Source organism: Sinocyclocheilus anshuiensis, unplaced genomic scaffold (assembly GCF_001515605.1).
Source record: "Sinocyclocheilus anshuiensis isolate Anshui unplaced genomic scaffold, SAMN03320099.WGS_v1.1 scaffold328, whole genome shotgun sequence".
NCBI classification, from domain to species: Eukaryota; Metazoa; Chordata; class Actinopteri; order Cypriniformes; family Cyprinidae; genus Sinocyclocheilus; species Sinocyclocheilus anshuiensis.
Window position 1 is genome coordinate 549,491 of NW_015558621.1, and position 19,810 is coordinate 569,300.

At 35.7% G+C, this 19,810-nt stretch overlaps 5 protein-coding genes across 7 annotated transcripts in view; 2 read left to right on the plus strand and 3 right to left on the minus strand.

Annotated features, from left to right (window-relative positions):
• The window catches only part of LOC107680650 (malate synthase, glyoxysomal-like), an 8,691-nt gene extending 8,531 nt beyond the window's left edge, over positions 1–160 (minus strand). Inside the window, exon 1 of the mRNA XM_016476645.1 lies at positions 134–160. Coding sequence (XP_016332131.1) covers positions 134–139 — 6 coding nt within the window. The 5' untranslated portion in view covers positions 140–160. The remainder of the gene's footprint in view (positions 1–133) is intronic.
• A 423-nt stretch (positions 161–583) lies between these two features.
• On the plus strand, positions 584–4,295 carry rab33ba (RAB33B, member RAS oncogene family a). The gene is made up of 2 exons (XM_016476678.1): positions 584–1,081; positions 2,145–4,295. Exons 1-2 carry the CDS (start codon positions 854–856, stop codon positions 2,634–2,636), a joined length of 720 nt encoding a protein of 239 aa, XP_016332164.1. The 5' UTR covers positions 584–853; the 3' UTR covers positions 2,637–4,295.
• Positions 4,296–5,426: 1,131 nt separating this feature from the next.
• LOC107680596 (uncharacterized) lies at positions 5,427–7,875 on the minus strand. 3 transcript variants are annotated; one of them, XM_016476536.1, is made up of 8 exons: positions 7,750–7,875; positions 7,531–7,624; positions 7,288–7,419; positions 6,485–6,544; positions 6,261–6,392; positions 6,023–6,169; positions 5,859–5,919; positions 5,427–5,701 (listed from the first exon to the last, which is right to left on the minus strand). In XM_016476536.1, exons 3-8 carry the CDS (start codon positions 7,351–7,353, stop codon positions 5,595–5,597), a joined length of 573 nt encoding a protein of 190 aa, XP_016332022.1. In that variant the 5' UTR covers positions 7,354–7,419; positions 7,531–7,624; positions 7,750–7,875; the 3' UTR covers positions 5,427–5,594. The 3 variants fall into 3 exon arrangements, with proteins under 3 accessions (XP_016332022.1, XP_016332023.1, XP_016332021.1); XM_016476537.1 differs by having other exon boundaries at positions 7,288–7,438; XM_016476535.1 differs by lacking the exon at positions 7,531–7,624 and having other exon boundaries at positions 7,288–7,459.
• Positions 7,876–8,019: 144 nt separating this feature from the next.
• On the minus strand, positions 8,020–12,946 carry LOC107680671 (histone-lysine N-methyltransferase SETD7-like). Its single transcript, XM_016476677.1, has 8 exons — positions 12,770–12,946; positions 11,701–11,830; positions 10,359–10,560; positions 10,025–10,214; positions 9,795–9,876; positions 9,478–9,595; positions 9,199–9,356; positions 8,020–9,042 (listed from the first exon to the last, which is right to left on the minus strand). Exons 1-8 carry the CDS (start codon positions 12,807–12,809, stop codon positions 8,841–8,843), a joined length of 1,122 nt encoding a protein of 373 aa, XP_016332163.1. The 5' UTR covers positions 12,810–12,946; the 3' UTR covers positions 8,020–8,840.
• A 1,039-nt stretch (positions 12,947–13,985) lies between these two features.
• LOC107680678 (microsomal glutathione S-transferase 2-like) lies at positions 13,986–16,170 on the plus strand. The gene is made up of 5 exons (XM_016476687.1): positions 13,986–14,234; positions 14,881–14,980; positions 15,182–15,252; positions 15,388–15,469; positions 15,558–16,170. Exons 1-5 carry the CDS (start codon positions 14,174–14,176, stop codon positions 15,667–15,669), a joined length of 426 nt encoding a protein of 141 aa, XP_016332173.1. The 5' UTR covers positions 13,986–14,173; the 3' UTR covers positions 15,670–16,170.
• Positions 16,171–19,810: the final 3,640 nt, after the last annotated feature.

The window sequence follows — 19,810 nt, forward strand, 5'->3', positions numbered from 1 at the left end:
AGAGACGCAATTATATATATATATATATATATATATATGCCTACATACATACATACGGCCTATAGTACTGAAAATATACATTTTAATGGGGGTGTTATTAGTTTTAAAGCAGTCGCACATCACGAGAACTTACCAACATTTTCTGCAGTCGTCCAGTAAATAAATCTAGAGTTGGACTTTGAAAGTGTCACTGCACTGTTTACTTTTAGCCACACATGACTAGTGAAGATTCTTTCGTGAACGAATCGGTGTTTTTAACAAAGCTTTTAAGGGAACGAATCAGTAAACAAACTCGACTAAATCCTTTTAGTGCAATTCTCCTGCAATGTTACAAGAATAAATATCAAGTCACTGCAAAGAAGTAAAAACTTCCACCCCCTTTTTTATAATACATGCATATATTACAATAGAATATAATAGAATAACTTCCATATTTATGTAGTTTGTGTGTGTGTTTTGTGCGCTCTGTTTACACTGGTAAGTAGTTTCAGTTTTGTTATGCTCTTTTGTGTATACTGTATTGTCTGGAAGTACCACACAAAACGCTCTCAGTATTATGTGACTTCTCGCGAGATTACAGTTATGTCAACTCAACGTCGTACGTGGCTACAGACAGACCCAAACAGTGTAAGAAGACTCCGCCAGGAATGCATCAGCAAAATGCGGAGTCTACCGGTCAACACGTCAAATACAGTCCCCGACGTTTGAATCTCTAAGTTTTGCACATGAAGCTTGAGGTGAAGGGCTTAAGGTTAAACTAAACCTGCGTTTGAATTATTTATTTGACCCGTTAGCATCAGCACATTTCACGGTGCCATTCTCTGAGGCACTCGTTTGTCTATAGGAAGACAGCATGGCTCATATCGAGTCCTCCTTCGAATTTGGCTCATCTTTGACCAGCTCTTCGCTGCCTCCCCCGCGGACTCGAATCTTTAAGATCATCGTGATAGGAGACTCTGGAGTTGGCAAGACTTGCCTCACCTATAGATTCTGTGCAGGCAAGTTTCCAGACAAAACTGAGGCCACTATCGGGGTGGATTTTCGGGAGAAGGTTATTGAAATAGACGGCGAGAAAATCAAGGTGAGGATGCTTCTGATTTCAGGACTTTATTATGCAAATTTACTCAATATGTGTTAATGTCATCCTGTAAAGCCTGACACGAATTATTAGTCAGTCTCTTTTAAACTAGATTAGTTTATTGAACCTTTATATATAATGTAAATAAAGTTTGTGTTTTATGTTTTGTACCATATTTGATACACAAGGCTTTTATAGCCCATAGAGTATGATTTTATTCACAAAATTAAACCAGTAATGTTTTTATAACAGTATAGCAGAATACTTGTGTATAAATATCAGTTGTCACTATAAACCATCATGCATGTAGTACATTGTTTTACAATCTACATCTACAATAGACTTTATAAGGTTGAAGAGATGGCCAATATAATTCAGGGTTAGATTTATTATTGAGACTGTCTATACATTGGTGGTACACCATTACATTGGTCATAGCAGTAGTATGTAACTAAATGTAAATTTCCAAAAACTCTCATGCACAAGACCCACACTTTATCATGTATATAATACCTACATGTGTTTGTCATTTATATGTGAACACACCCTGCATTCTCCTGCAATGTTAAAGGGATAGTTCACCCAAAAAATGAAAATTCTGTCATTAATTACTCACCCTCATGTCGTTCCAAACCCGTAAGACCTTCGTCTATCTTCGGAACACAAATTAAGATATTTTTGATGAAATCCAAGAGCTTTCTGACCCTGCATAGATAGCAATACAACTGAAATGTTCCCAGGTCCAGAAACGTAGCAGGACATTGGTAAAATAGTCCATGTGACATCAGGGGTTCAACCATAATTTTATGAAGTCCTTGCTACGTTTCTGGACCTGGGAACATTTCAGTTGCGTTGCTGTCTATGCAGAAAGCTCTTGGATTTAATAAAAAATATCTTAATTTGTGTTCCGAAGATGAACGAAGGTCTTAACGGGTTTGGAACAACACGAGGCTGAGTAATTAATGACAAAATTTCATTTTTGGGTGAACTATCCCTTTAAAAGGACAAATATGCATGTATGATATAAGTTGACAGCTAATAGCTCTCCCTTTTTCCCCTCTACCAGGTCCAGTTGTGGGACACCGCAGGCCAGGAGCGCTTTCGAAAGAGTATGGTGCAGCACTATTACCGCAACGTCCACGCTGTGGTGTTTGTCTACGATGTCACCAATGCCGCTAGTTTCCGAAGTCTTCCGGCGTGGATCGAGGAGTGCCGTCAGCATGCCTTGGGCCAAGAGGTGCCTAGAATCTTGGTCGGCAACAAATGCGACCTGCGGCATGCCGCTCAAGTAAGTACCGACGTAGCGCAGCAGTTCGCTGATGCACACTCAATGCCTCTGTTCGAGACCTCTGCGAAGAATCCCTACGGAAACGACGACGGCGGTCGGAATAATAGTGACCACGTGGAGGCCATTTTTATGACAGTGGCGCACAAGCTGAAATCTCAGAAGCCGCTGGTGTTAAGCCAACCACCGTGCGGATCAGGAGATACTGTCACTCTCAGGAGACAGGACGAGGAGGACAGGGGAACTTGGGGCTGTGGATGTTGGAGGAGCTAATGAAGGAATCACCACGTTTTAAAGAAGCAGATTCAGAGGTGCTTTTGTGTTATCCATGAAGGGTTGAGGACACAGGAACATCTCTTCTCAAGATTTCTTTTTGTATCTGATCTGGCTATTATTTTAAAGGGAAAAAACTTTCCTCCATCACTCCAGAGGCTTTGAGAAGTTGCATGTAGGCCCATTTGCCTTACATATACAAGCTTCATCTATTATGTGTCAGCCTGTCTAGTTCATATCATATGCCACTGCCAATCATGCACTACATTTTCTAGATTTTTGCAGTTCTGCAGGTGAATTGAACAATGAAATCTTCGTGCATAACATGTTGCCTTTTTCATCATATTTTTTAAACAATTTTTGCCGCAATTAGATAAACTGTTCTGTTAAATCTGGTTTAGTCTGTGTGTTTGTTGTTTGTTCTCTCATTCTATGTCACCCACACACATGCAGACACTTCCTGTGAAAGTTGTCAGTTCTCTCAAGAGAAAAGAGAAACCGACGAACAAACACTTAAATGCAGGTTATTTATTAGTGCTGCTAATAGATATTAGACAAATGTGAGATGAATTTAAAAGTAAAATAAAGCTGATATACTTTTTTTTCCAAAAAAAGGAGCCAGTCCTAGTTCACTGCCAGTGTTTTATTTATTGTCAATTTATTTTCTTCTAGCAGCCATTCATCTGAATAAAATCTACTGTAAAGACATCTATCTGGGTTATGCATGATAACCAGTCCTTCCTGTGAATCATGTCAAAATGTAGATAAGTTAGGTAAAAAGGGACAAGAATTCGCTGACAATATCTACTTTAGTGTCCACAGCCAGGATTTGTATGTAGTACTGCTTTGTTAGGCAAAATGAAAATGATCTGTACTGTATAATAACAGATTAGTACCTCATATTATTCATGGCATCTGCTCTGTGCATGGCATAAATCTGAACAAAGGGTCTGATATCAGTCTATATTTCAGTATGTAATCTATCAGTACAAATATACAGATATGCTAATGGATAAATTCTTTCCCTTCGGCCATCTTCTTTCCAACACTGATATGCAGAACAGAGTTCAATCCATTACAAGGAATATTCACTCATGTCTTTATGTAACCACAGCTGGTCCTGTGGAGTGCATGAAAGAAGCTCAGACATGACATGCTTTATTTGTTTTATGGGGAATTGCCAAAAAGAGGTTTTGCATATGATTTCTGGTTAATTTTTTGAAGTTGGTTAAGGGCCTGATTAGCTGATGCATTGCGTTGTTTGATTCGGGTACAATAGGGGAGCATGTGATTAGTTGAGGAATTGTGCACGGTTAATGATGGCTCTTAAATATTTAAATGCAACATGTTGAATGCACACTAAGACTTGTCTATTTGTGCTTAATGTTTGACTCTGGGTGCTTACAGAAGGTTCATATCTAATCTATCTGCCAGAAACAACATGAGCTTTGATGATTTTTGTAGGTTCATGTTGAACTGGTCTTGATAAAAACATACTCTTGGTCTGGATTCTCTCCACGGTTGTCTGTACTGATTTTTCGCTTCACCCAATGTACCATTTTAAGTGTCCTTCAGAATTTGTTTTTTTCTGTCTTCATTAACACATTAATAACATAGTTAACAATGTGAAATATGAGCAGATCTCAAAAATCTACAAAAACATATGGAAGATTATTAACATGTTTAAGTGTTACATTTTTATTATAGGTAATTGTTTATTATTCTTGGGATAATTATGCATCTTTGCAACCAAAGTGTATGAGCCAATTCATGATATCAGGAGTCAGCAGTTGATAAAATAGCACCTTGCAATGCCAGAACTCAAGCATGCACAACATATCTTTACTAGTCATTTGTCTGATACAACTCATGCCTTCAAATGTTGGTCAGTGAGTTAGTGACAGTTTTGGGAAAATAAACAAACCATCAGTGCACTATAATCAAAGGAGTGCAGAAGATCAATGCTTGTTGCAGTTTTGGTTTTAACTGTTTCAGTGTTTTACTAAAAAAATAAAGTACCACATCGTTGAATTTCAGCTGACTAGCGTTGTGCCTTATTTGTCTAATAAAAGTGCATATGTGACCCTGGACCACAAAACCAGTCTTAAGTAGCATGGCTAGCTATTGCTACAAATATATCCGATATTTGTTGCAATAGCCAACAATACATTGTATGGGTCAAAATTATCAGTTTTTCTTTTATGCCAAAAACCATTAGGATATTAAGTAAAGATCATGTTCCATAAAGATATTTTGTAATTCTCCTACCGTAAATATATCAAATCTTATTTTTTGATTAGTATCAAGTATTAATATCGCTAAGAACTTAATTTGGACTTTAAAGGTGATTTTCTCAATATTTTGATTTTTTTGCACCCTCAGATTCCAGATTTTCATATAAAATAGTTGTATCTCAGCCATTATATTGTCCTATCCTAACAAACCATACATCAATGGAAAGCTTATGTATTCAGCTTTCAGATGGTGTATAAATCTCAATTTAAAAAAATGTACCCTTATGACTGGTTTTGTGGTCGAGGGTCACATATGGGAACTTAATGTTCAGACTAGAGACTTATTTATGTTAAGTAATAACATTGCAAAAATGATACTGTCCCTTGGTATGTTATCTGAACATCCATTGAAATGAATGGTTTGTAAATTCATAAAGAGGCAAATAGCACACTTAATTTGTTATATATTGTTTATTGTAAAATATATACATAAAGGTTTACATGTGCAAAAATATCAGTCTATCATGTAAAAAGTATAAAGCTAAAAAAACACAAAGATAATATAAAATATGGCACTGATAAGAACTTAAAAATCAAGAAACAAATTTAAGTTGATTTGAAACAAGCAGGCTTGATGAAATCTGGACATTTTTCACTTTATGGGGAAAATTAATTAACTATATTTACCAATATTTCACATAAAAAAAAAAAAACATATCAATTACTAAGCTATTCTGCTATACGGTGGAAGCGTGGAGAGGTCTTGCTGTTCCTGCTCAGGACAGCGATCAATGAATGACATGGGGGAGTGAAAGATTCGCTCATCTCCGTCTGCAAGAGGCAAAATAAAACCTCATTACAGTTGGCCACATCCTCACTAACATCATCATAATGACATACGTTGTGGCTCATATAGCAGATGACTTATGAAATATGATTTCGTTATCTCAGTGTCCAAAGCCACTCGAACAACACATCTCTCACGTACCTTGCCAAGTGCATACAAGTTCAGTTGGAGTAACAGGGTCATTCTGAGGAACTAGAAACTCCTGTAAAATACACAACCATGCAGTAATTATCAGCTCAATCTTGCATACTGTATACTAACTTCAGAATACTGCACTTTCTTGTCTTACATAAAATTTCACCCACCATGCCATTTACGGAGTTGTAGCAGCCGCAAAGCGGCAGACTGCGGCAGCCGACATAAGCAATGAGAGAAGAAAAGAGCAAAGACCCCACGCAGGCCACCAGAAGGGTGCTGTTTGCTCCTTTCACCATCCGGCTGAGCACGAACCTCTACACAAGACACTGCTTTATCAACCATTTGTATGTTTTAAGCTGAGCGTTTAACGTATGGGAGAATAAACATAATCTGGTGTGACTGTACCACTTCAGGGATAGGATGGGCATGGAAGACCTCATCATCCTCTTCTCCATAGCTGAGAGTGACGCAAGCATAAATGAAGACAATCACAACAGCAAAAAGTGACATCACAGATGATGCGATCATGACATTTACCTAAACATATTAATGAGAACATGTTAATATCAACAGGTAGAAAGAGACAACCGTCAGGAGAAATACTGTGTAATAGACGGATCAGAAATTACCAAAATTGGGTTTTTCTTCTGGGATGCAAAGAGGGCAAGTACACCAGGGGCAGCCATAATCTAAAAGAGGAGGAAAAAGTGAAATAAACTTTATAGAATCATATCAAGCATCTCAAGGGTGATGGTAAATAAAATGAGATGAGAGAAAAAAAAAATATTTTAAATGCTTTTGTATTTTCTCACAAAACTTTTACATTCCCCCAAGAAACTTCAGATTTGCTCGCAAACCTTTGTGATGTAAATAATATGAGAAAAAAAAAAAACTATATTTCAGAGGTTTTGGAAGAGAATGCAAAGTTTCTCAGGGAATGCAATCTTACAGAGAGAACGCAAAAGCATTTTTCCTAACATCTAATTTTTTTCCATCACCAGTCCTGTTTGGGGCCCTGCAGAATCACTGTCTCTTAGTGCAGACACATGCCACAAGAGGGTGAATACAAGTCAAGAGGGTGATACCTAGGCCTAACCTTCTTCATCATAATGTGTATAATCTTCAATCACTAAAAATCAGCATTAATAAATTAATCCTAAACCACATTACAGCAGTGAGAAACATTTACAGTAAATGGCTACGAAGGAAAGTCATGGTAAAATTATAAAATAGCTAAATGTGATCCGTTTTAATATGAGATACAAACGCTAATTCTATTTTTCCTAACAACTTTTTTACCTGACTTTGACTCTGTCCCAGTTTGCTACACAATACTGGAAAACAGGGATGGTGAATTATAGATTAACGTGGGAACTATAACTACGTTAAGTCATATTAAAGTAAATAAATGGTCTGTTTTAAGGTTTCTCACCAGTCCAGCCCAGAGTGGAGCCCTAGTTTCACTCAGAGTAGAGCTCTTGCGGAAGACTGCATCCATAAATCCGCAAACCACGCAAAGCCCCGCGCACGCCACCTGAAGGATGCCGAGGACCACCACACTCTTCTGATTGAAGATAAAATACCTGTAACGGTCCATCTCAGGCCTTCAGCGGAGAGAGAAGAGGTAATGTGTTTCACGTTCATATATATCATTTAAAAGAGAAAAATCCTTCACTATTATGTCTCCGAACGGAGCTGGATCCTCTATCAAACGTCTAATGACTTGAAATCGTCACGATCGTTTTCCACGTTGTGCGTTGATTCTGAAACTACAAAACGACTTTATCAACTTAATTTTACTAAACTTAAACTATACTTAAACTATGCTACGCCCGATTTAATATGTATAAAGTGGTGTATAAGTCCTATAAAGTAGAATAAATGTAGTATTTACCTGTGCCGTTTTGCCTTATCACTTCCGGACCGCTTTTGTCTGGAAGCAAGCGGTGAAACCCAGCGTGTCACTCATTTACCTGGAGCGCGCGCAGGTGCAGCACGATGACCACGCCCCGACAGTGTGGATATTTATAGTGTTGACGTGACCTAATTACTTGGGCATTGAATATTCCTCCATTTTGGCTTAGAGAAAACCTGATTCATATTTTCAACATTTTAGTAATAATATTATAGCTGAGAACACTGAAAAGATGAGTCCAATTGTGTTCTATGCTGGAGTTTTTATTGATAAATCTTTGTTGATAGCCTTTGCATATCAAAAGCTGAAGTTTAGTTCAGTAGAAATATTTCTCTTAACCTTGTGCCTTATTCTCAAATACTGTACATTCTGTTCAGTCTTTACCCCCACACATACAGTACACCTTACTTAACTTTCTTTTAATGGTGTCAATTTTTCATTCAGGTTTTCTTGAAAAAAAAACACAAATAAATAAACAGCTCTGTCTGTGTAATACTGTACTTCAAGACTACTAGAGCCTATTTAAACGTAACTGTAGCTGTTCGCACATGCAAAAGGAGACAGAACAAATTGTTTTACAAGAATAATTGTTGGTAATATCAACAAAAAAAATAACTATATTTTCAGTTCTCATGAAGAACATGAGAAGAGCAGCAAAAGACACTATACTGGTTTAATACTGCATAGTTATCACAAGTTGTGGTAAAGAGGTCATATACCTCCAAGAATCGTGACATCGGTCTTTAAAACTTTCAAACTCCACTCCATGGATTTCAGCCAAAGTGCCTTTAAATCACTTGCTCTTTGTCAGTCTCTGTATTCTTGTTGTGTAACCAAATCAGTCACCAACTGACACACATACTAGTCCTTCCACGTTGTAGAACCATAGAATTTTGGATTCGAGGATTTCACAGTTACAATCCTTGTAAACTGATGAGGATGACAGAAATCAGTTCAGAAGAGTGATTACTTATTAGTGTTAGCTGCAAGAAGGTCAAAGAAGAGTTTCTGGTGGTAGTTATAGGCTGGGATGGGAGATCATGTTTTTTCAGACAGCGGTGGTGAGCATCTTAGCAGGTCTCATCAGCACCTTTTCCAGACTCCATCTGCTGAAACTCCAGCAATTGCTTTGTGTACCATTCTGGTGCCTCTGGACCAGACTTCCCTGATGGCTCATGGTCATAACCATAAGCAACAGTGAGTTCTTCATCTTTTTCCACAGCATGGATTGTTCGGATGCATTTTATTTGCCCAAAACGAGGATGGATGTACCTTGACAGGTAAAAACAGCTGTTACATGACTAACCCATTTTTGTCCAACAATAAGATTGTTTATATTTAAATATCTAACAAAATGCTACTCAGTTTAATATAGGAAACAAAAGCACTACATCTCTGTATATTACTAAAATGAACATTAACACTCACGGATCATATTTGCAATTGGGAGTGAAGGAGTGATTGGCCTTGTGACCTAGAGAAGCACAATAATTCTCCATCAGATTGAAAGGTTCTGGAACATCAATCACAGTGTCGTCATCCAATGAAATAGTGTTCCCATTCAGGGACCAGTCACGACTATCCACCTGTTAAATTTAATATAAAAAGATTTAAAAAAAAATTTATTTAACACACCATGCATCCTTTAATATTTTTAAAAGTATTACATTCTGTCCTTGAACAATGTAAAATGCAAACAAGACAAACCTCTGTATGTGTAATGCGGACACCATTATACAAAGCCATCACTGTGTTAGCCTCAGCCTCAGTTTTTGCAAATAGCCCTTCTCCAGCTCCAGAAATAAGTGACTGTCCAACATACACACTAAAACGAAGACAATCTTTCAGCTTGAATCAACAAGATGATGACATGATAAATACTGTATTATGCCTAGAGAACCAGCAGAATCTCCCCAATGAAATGACAAGACAATACATCATCGGAACAAACAAATATATGTTTTTTGTTCAAAACGAGATTTGATAGATTGAGGTTTACATGGTTGATCACAGCTTGCACCAACCGTTGACTTTCGTAGGGGTCGGGCAGCAGTTTATGACCAGCGATACATGACGAGGTGGATTTATCATAGCAGTAAACAGGACCTACAAAAGAGTAAAAAAAAAAGTGTTAAAGATTAACGTACAACTAATTTTATACCAAGATTAACTTTTACTGATCAGATTTGGGTTTTTTAGCTTTAAATGAAGATTTGTAAATAAAACTGAAAAATAAAACTAAAAATAAACTAACTATCTGGATCAACAGTGAAGTGTGGTCTGCCGTTCTCTTGGGTGGTAAGAGTGGCAAGTCGGGCCTCAATCAGTTCTCCATCAACAAAGGAGCCATACAGAGCAGTACGGCCATCAGGATAAACATAAGCCACTGACTTTCCTGTCATCTCTCCGTCTTCATTCACTTCCCCAACCATGCAGGCGGCATCCTTTAGATGGCAGAGAAAAAAGAAAACTTACATGCACATAATCCTGGAACTTTTCAATAGACTGATCACAGTTCAATACATTATAATGCTGTCGATAAGAGTTTAATTTGTGATATAAAGTGCTTGATGTTGAGCACAACATACCGGGTAGTAGACCCAGCACATGCCATAACGAATGTTGTCCTTGTACTGGCCCCTGAAGACCAGTTGACCTTCTGGATTGAACTCTTGAGCAGGTCCATTGAGCTCGCCTTCTACATAAGTCCCATGTAATGCTCCCCCATCCTCATAAGTATAAATACCCTGGCCTTGCAAAGCATCATCCACATAGAAACCCTCCAGCGTACTATGAAGGAAAAAACAGGTGTTTTTTGGGTGAAATATAATTACCTTTTTCCACTATTATCAAAATAATTAAAAATAAGGCTTTTTAGTATGTAAGATTATAAAAATTACACCCCAAAAAGAAGCAAACAAATTGTGGAGAAGGAAAATATGCAAGCTAATTAGATCTAAGACTGCTGGTGACAATACATGTGTCTGCATTAGACTTGTGCCGGTATTCGGTAATGCGATATATCACGGTAATGAATATGCACGGTATTGTTATCGTGGGCACTTCTAAATACCGTGAATAATTATATATTACAAATTATTCATTCTGTAGCAAATGTAGCTATTGCTCATTGTGAATGTTAATGCATTAACTAAGGTTAACTAATGAGGTCTTATTGTAAAGTGATACCTATTGGTTTTTATAGTTCTTTTGCACTTTAATCTGTGTAAAACTTTTAACTTTATACATTTTTCTGTATTGCTTTATTGCATTTAAATGTTCAGTTATTTTTGTTATAAGAAAAAAGTTATTAAACCTGTTATACTGTATTATGACAGCACTTTTTTAAACTAAATGTAAATACCGTGATAATACCGTATACCGTGATAAAAGCATTAGCAATTAATCGCAACATGAAAATTTGATACCGGCATATCCCTAGTCTGCATGTGCATTTGAATGACAGCGACAGCGCAGCCATTGTACTAATCAGCTGCCACTTTCCCATCTACACCTTGTCACTTAGCCCATCTACACACCTTATTTATTTCCATCTCAACCTGGTACAGATCTGTGCGCCATTGGAATTTCCATTATCCTCCCTCCTCCCCAGCACCACATGTCTAGATGTGCTACAGGGGTTTTTCCTAGTTTACCTGGCAACAGCATGTATCCGAATCCCTATAATTCAGAGCATGTTTCAACAGTAATCTTTCCCTAATGTTAGCAGCAGCACAGCAGATCTAGTCCGCCAAAACCAATCCTACTTGCAATACATCCTTATGAATGAAACGATAAAACTATTTCGAGAGTTGTCATGATTTAAATAATCAAATCTGAGAGTCTGATCAACAGTGACTAATATTCTATTATTAAATCAAATGCTACAAATCAATAATAGATCAGTGGTGCCAACATAAAGTTTCATACCTGCCATCAAAAAAGAAGAACTTTCCTTTTCCATTTTTCTCCCCATGAATAAAATGTCCCTCAAATCTGTCGCTGGAGGAGTAAGTCACAGTGCAAAAGCCATGAGGTTGGTCATCCTCATCCAGTGGTCCTAAAAAGTCATGAAATTGTAATCAGAATCAGAGATAAGCCAAGTAATAGACTGATAAATAACTAATGCACTGCATGCCCAACAATGACACTAATTTTAATGGACCAGGTTGATAAAATCAGTTCAGTTAGATCAGGGCTGTCCAAACTCGGTCCTGGAGGGCCGGTGTCCTGCAGAGTTTAGCTCCAACCCTAATTAAACACACCTAAACCAGCTAATCAAGCTCTTACTAGGCATAGAAACTTCCAGTCAGGTGTGTTGAGGCAAGTTGGAGCTAAACTCTGCAGGACACCGGCCCTCCAGGACCGAGTTTGGACAGCCCTGAGTTAGATACTTGGCATTTAGAAAAAATATTTAATACTAAGCAACAGTCCACTAATTGATGGGCATTAAGTGCTGGATTTAATAGTGATAGTCCAAAGCTGAGAACTATGTGCATCTGCAGTTTTGGATCAAACTTTAAAGCTGAACTTGCAACTTTTGTGTCAAAACCTCACTTTTTTAACCAAGTGGCTTCATCCAATCCAATACATGTTCATCCAAATACGAATCTAGCTTATATATAGGGCATTTACAGACTTCTAAAAAGATTATATATATATATATATATATATATAATACAAAGTGACAGAGAATGTAATAAAAATGAAAGGTATTTTAAGAGAAATCAATTGTCTAACTACGTTTATTCTTTCCGTTTATGCTATCTCAGTTCATGGGACTTCAGATAGAACTGTAGCTAAGTCTAAAAGCCGAAATAACACTTGCTGTCACCTGGAGGATTTAAAAAGTCCCAAGCTTACGGGCCTCGGTTGCTTGCCAGCTTGTGTACGGAGGAAAGCTGTCGGTAGGCTAATCCTCGGCGGAATGAGACTGCATAAAAGCCGAGAAGACGACAAAAACAAACTCATGCAACGTTTGTGTATACGCATGTCGTACCTTCCACCACTTCTTCCATGTTGTCATCATCGCTGTCCATGATTGCGCTACCTCTGTTGTTTATTAGAGGTAAAATAGTCTGCTTCTATATGCCTGTCGCGGAAGCTTCAGCAGCGCAGAGCTGACGGTTCCCGGCGCACAATGTCTGACATCATCAGCGCCGAACGCACAGCACAGATTTCCAGCTACTATGGCAAGCCGTTTTAGCTTAAAATATCCCCAGCGTTACTCGTCGCAATTGCATTTTTACTAGTAACAATTCAATTAGAGAGCTCTACAATTAAATTCTTACTAGTAACAATGCCAGTTAGAGAGCTCTCTAAATCAATTCTTACTAGTAACAATTATAATTAGAGAGCTGTCTAATTTAATTAGAGATATCTGCAATTGCATTGTTACTAGTACGAATTAAATTAGAGAGCTTTACAATTAAATTCTTACTAGTAAGAATTACAATTACAGAGCTCTTTAATGCAATTTTTACTAGTAAGAATTACAATTACAGAGCTCTTTAATGCAATTTTTACTAGTAAGAATTACAATTACAGAGCTCTTTAATGCAATTTTTACTAGTAAGAATTACAATTACAGAGCTCTTTAATGCAATTTTTACTAGTAAGAATTACAATTACAGAGCTCTTTAATGCAATTTTTACTAGTAAGAATTGATGTAGAGAGCTCTCTAATTGAATTGTTGCTAGGAAAAATGCAATTACGACGAGTAACGTTGGGAATATTTTAAGCTAAAACGGCTTGCCATACAGCTACACAAGAGAGCGCTGTGCTCCGGCGCTGGAAAGTCCGAATCATTTTAGCGAATCGGTTCACTCGGACGATTCGCTTCTATCAACTAGTTAAAAATGATTCAGTGATTTGCTTGAGTCTTCATCAAAACTGCGATCGGGAACCCAAAACCCTACCCTTACAACGTCACCACGATGCTTTCTAGCTGCTTTTTGTTGTGGAACATACATAGACTGTATAAAAACAATATATTACAAAAAAAACTAAAAAAACCTGAGTTGAATCTGACAGGTCGCGAACTGATTCGAACCAATCGTACAGTATATGCTCCCTAAAAAGAACTACTGCTTGAAAAGTTCGTTTGTAAAATTTGTAAATTTAGTTGAATCTAAGTATTATTATGGGGTCCAAGTTCTAAAACACTCGAGACATAAAGCAACTGTCATTCCCAACTCGTACTGTTTGACTAGGAACGATGGCTGGCGATCCGATGCGTAGTATGACATGTTACACTCTGTGTAAACTTTAGACCGGTTCTTCCTGATCTCCAAAACAGGAGGTAATCTGCAATATAGGCGGAAATACTGACCTTATTTCACCCCCTTTTTTTTGCGAAACTTTATCAAAAAAGTAGTTGTATCGGACATTATCACCACAAATATGACTTCGGATCTGCCAGTTCTCCTCGCAGCAGTGTCGATACTGTCTGCTGTCCATCTGGGTAAGCAGCTCATCTTCTTCTCCATCAAAAATGACATGCGTTCAGTCACTGCACTGTTCAGTCAGGATAGTATTAAAAAATCTAAGACTTACAATCATAGGTTGTTCCTACATGTTCAAAGTTTTTGCATTTACTACAGTAACTGTGTGGGTCATCAATTCTTCATGTTAAATTATAGGTTATCCTAATCAGTTTATAGGTGTTTTAAATAGGCTACACTGATCCTTTTTTAAATAACTATTTTATGTATTTATAGAATTAACTTTTTGAACTTAAAAGTCTTATATTAAGGCATCAGGCCAATTTTAAATGCTGAAAAGACCTGTTATCTTAACACTAAGTCAATGACATGTCTCTGTAGATCATAATGACCTCTTGTTTTTCATAAACGCTGCCAAAACCAGTCTACTGTGTAAATCAGGTCAAGTCAAGGTTTACTAAAATAATGTTTGATTCTAGGGCCATAGTGAGCTATTTCAAGATAACTCCGCTTGTAAGTCATAAATCAGAAAGGGTCTATAAATGTTTATATGGTTATCAAGGTAATAATACACTTGAAATCATACATCAGATACATAATTATTGGGCTTTTTTTATTTGCAAAGTTTGTTAAAAACAAATAATGATAGTGGTTGAATTTCTTTAGCATTTCAGGCAAGACATGTGGGGTGGTCAAGGATGAAACATAAAATTATGCCACCCACTGTTACTGGTCCACCTGAGTTTGAAAGGACATTTCGTGCACAGTAAGATATTTGAAGCCAAACTGCATCATTGATGCCTCTCATACTTCACACACTTCTCTCTCTTTTCATTCATGAAAAATCATATGTAATTTCAAAAAATCTTGATTGGTTGGCAAGCTGTCACGGGTAATCCTAACTTGAATAAACCTGTACAAACAAATCATCAAATATTAAAAATATGTCCTTCCACTATTTCTTTAGCCAGAATAGTGTAGAGTCATACTCCATTTTCTTGGTGGTATTGTGGATCTCTGGCATCTTTTTCAATGAAGGTATGTTACATAGTGTATTTCTATAATTATTTCTATAACAATGATATAGTAATATGGTGGACCAAAAAAATAAATAAAAAATAGAGGAATCGTTTTATAGCTTATAAAAAGATCTTCATGTTTCCCCTTTCACAGTGCTTGCTGCTTTTGGAGGACTTCTGTATATTGTGGGCAGAGAGATGTACTTTACTGGCTATATTCGTGAAAGCAAGAAAAGGTGATAATCAAAACATAAGTTATTCAAGTTATTAGAAATAAATAGATACATATATAATTTCTTTATATATTCTTTCCTTTGTTTCTAGGTTGCCAGGGTTTTACTTGGTGTTGTGTGCCCTGTTATTCCTAACTGTGATGGCTACCGTTGGAATTATTCAATCATTTTTGGACAAATATCTCAACATCAGACTTCTCTGAATAATTTAATTTAAATTTTCAAAATAGTTTTCACCAATTTATTAAACAAAATGCATGTAAAATGTATTCTTACATTATGCATGTTTCAGATAAACTTGATTTGTTTATGTGTCAGTTTATTCTAATTCTAAGATTTATATTACAGTATTAATTCAGAGGACACAGTTATAAACTCTAAATTACTGCTATTCACTTGTTAAAAGCATGGTCTTTAGTGGATGTCATTTGGACTGAATTGGAATGCTAATATATTTTGTAAGTACTTACCAAAATCGAGTTTGGTTTTGAGAACTAATGTGTCAAAACTGACAGATTTGTCCTGATTCAGGTCACCAAGGAGAAATGGGTCTTCTTATAAATGCAGATTGTCTTGAGAAACATTAAAGATTTATTGTCTGTCACTCTGTCACTTGCATTCCTATTTAGAGTATTTCTGAACATGTTAGAACTTATAAGTTGAATTTAAAAGGAATTAATAAACCAATAAAGCTCTTAAATATTTTAATGTGTTTTTCCTTAATTATATCAAGAAATTTGCATCATCTTTACATGTCACATCCTTATCACAAGGATATTTAAGTCAATAAAAGATTTCTGTAGAAATGAATTTTGTTACCATGCACTTGCTTTAAATGAACCTTGCAGTCATTTTTCATGTACCATTCAATACACCAAGTCATTAACAGCGACTACTTTAACTGTACTAAAAATGTATTGTCTTGAATTGGCTTGGATTGGCTGTGTTCGTAACACGTTTGACAACTACAGGACACTTCCCCTTGTTTCCTGCCTTGTCCACTGCAGCAACTTCCAAATCTTCAAGACAGCAGATGCCAGAATAATGCAAAAGGGTTGCATTGTAGCCATTTTCATCTAGACCATCATATTGAGTTATGTTGCTAAAACCCGCACCAAAAGAATTAATTTGGGTGTGATCAATTCCTGAACCGTTGCCATCTGACATAATATACCTCACTTCCAAGACTGTATTTCCACATGACAAAAGACAGTCAGAATTCTCATTTACCACATGACACACTGGTGGAGTAAAATCTGTTACCTGAAAAGAAAAGAAACAATATTTCTTTCAATCAAATTCCATAGTAACTGCATATAACTTGGAGAGGTAAAGCTGTAGAGAATATTAACAGGTAACTTGACTAGGAAAAGTTGAATTTCACATTTTACAACTGTTTACAGTACACCTACAACACAGATGTTGTACTTACATTCAGTATAACATCTTGTCTTTCTCTCTTTACCATGTCAGCATCTTTCATTGCTTCATTCTCACTGACAACATCATCATGTTGTGGAAAAGCCTGTGACCAGCCAATCAGCATGCAGAGAAAGACTATTGTCTTTGTGATCTGAACCATTTCGATCAACTGTGAAGAGTTTAAAATAAAATAAAATAATTAAAGTTTATGCATTTTTGATGGGATAATTAATTTCCATTAAAACATTCCACATTTATGTTGTAACTTTTCCAGTAAAACATTTTAAGATCTTTTATATAAGATAACTCTAACAAAAATGTATAAATTAAGCTTTGTTTTCAAAGAATATATCTTGAATTAAGAGTAGATTTAGATTTAAAACAATAAAAAAAAACATAATTCAATATATTTTCTGAAAACATAAGTCTTAATGCTCTTTTTTTTAATTCAAGTTAATTTAGCTTGTTTTAGAGATGCTTAGATATTTTTTTACAGTGATAAATCACAGTTCAGAAGACATCTTTGTCTTAATATATGTTTCTAAAATTGATTTTCTATTCAATTTGTGATTTCAGACCTTAAGTGAATTTATCAAATAAAATATAGGCCTTTAGGCTATAAAAATAGAGATGCACACTATATTCTAGTAGCAAAATCAAAAAGCATCAGTAGACCTATAAGATATTCACTAATATTTACAAGTCATCAAGTTGTATTGCAGTAAATAATTGTTGATTATTTTTTACTTACTGTTGTAAGTGATGAAACCTTCAGTGGAAAGTAGTGAAATCTCAGGTAGCCGGTCTTTGTTCTATCTGAATTATTTTGTTGAGATGTTTCGGTCCTGTCTCTGACACACTCACACAAATTTACAGCGTTACATTTGGTCCGTGGAACATAACTTGCACAATACTGAACTTTCAAAGCAAAACTGAATTTGTTGTCAATGTTTAATCGGACTCCATGTTCATGCCAATGAATAGTACTCTGGTGCATTTGTTATTTAATGCCTTCCAGGCTGTATAGTATTATTAGAATGGATAATGCTAAGTATGTCTATAAGAAATAAATATTGCAGAAACACTAAAATCACTGAACCAAATGCATTAGGATCTTCAGTACGTTCAGTGATGTTAAATAATATAAACCCTAAAGTTTAGTTTTGGGCTTTAGGTTAGGTCACTAAACCTTTGCATTAATTAGATAGAAATAGCTTCTGGTGAGTGCAGATGAACACTTATATAGTTCAGTACTGCTAGATGCAATTTAAGTGATATATTTTCTTTAGCATTTATCAAAAACAAAGAATATCTTATTAGAGATTAGTGTTTTATAATGTGATATTTAGCTGTATCTTATAATGTGTTAAATATGAGGAATGTTAAAGTTTTATTGTCTGTCGCTGTCCTTTGCATTCACATTTAGAATTTTTTTTTTTACATTTTAAAACTGATGAGCTGAATTTAAAAGCAATTAGTAAATTGGTAATCGAATGTGGAAGCTTTTCATTATTTTATTTAAGGAATTTTTCCTTCATTATAATATCAGTAAATTTGCATCACCCTGTCTTTATGCACCCCAAAAATATCCATATTAATTTTAATTCAGAAAATGCCAAGTATGGTATGTATGAATTACATTGCTACTGTTTTTTGTTAAATAAATTCATATAGGACAAACACATTGTATCACATCCTTATCGCATAAGTCAATATAAGATCTCTCTAAATGAACTTAGTAAGCATGCACTTGCTTTAGATAAACATTGCCAGGACCAGAAAAAGTATAAATCATTAACAGTTTATTAGGATCATGTTGACCAGGCAAGGTTTGCTGAATGAAAATAAATGAAAATATGTTTGATTCTCGCTATATCAATGTAACTCATGTTTTTTTTTTTAAGATAACTTGATTTATAAGCAACAAATCAGGCTGGTTCTTTGAATTTGTTTCTTAAAATGTTTATATGATCATCAGGTTTTTCAAATCATAGATAACTGTCGTTTATTATTTGACTTTAACAATGCCAACGTATGTTCTCACTCTTTTTATTCATAAATAAATGTGTATGAAAATTACTACATTAAAATTAATTAATGAATTATTAAAATAAAAAAAATATAAACAAATCTCATGGATTTCATTTATGTATGTGAAACTCTTTAATCTATCAATCTGAGGATGCATAGAAAAAGTAGATGGGTTTGGCCACTTGGTGGCGCTATAACACACACACAAAAAAATTATGGTTTGTTGCTACTGGGCAATCAGTCCCCATAATCTGAGTAACATAAAGGCGGCAGTCTATGAAGTCGAATAAAAGTTAGAATAAACAGAAATACACACGGCTACTTTAAAAACGTTGACTTTATTCTATATAATGATACAGCAACGTATATGAATGCAGAAAAATAACAATAAAAAAGTGCAAGCAACAACATTTTCATGTACCATGCAATAGGGGTAGACTGAGTACAGTAGAGATACTTTCTGCTTTTTTCATCACTACACAAAAACTAGATGCCGAAATGAAGCGATTTTTCATGCTCATAAACATAAGGTGCATTTTTGTCTCAAATGTACCCATATACAGTTGAAACAGTACCATGGTACAGTTGAGACACCCATTCTTAATGCTCTAAAGCTGGCTAACCATTTGTTGCAAATGTAATAAATTACAGTTTATTTAATTCAGATTCAGTTAAACAATATAGGAACAAAATATTTAACACTAGAAAATATATGGCAAACAGTACAAATGTAAACATAACAGTAAAAATGTAAATTGTCATTGAAAACAACAAAAACAGAAACAAAAATAAAGTCCACTCACTGACTACATTGCCTAACACACACATACACACACACACACACACACACACACACACACCTCATACACCGAGCACACACACACAACTCAT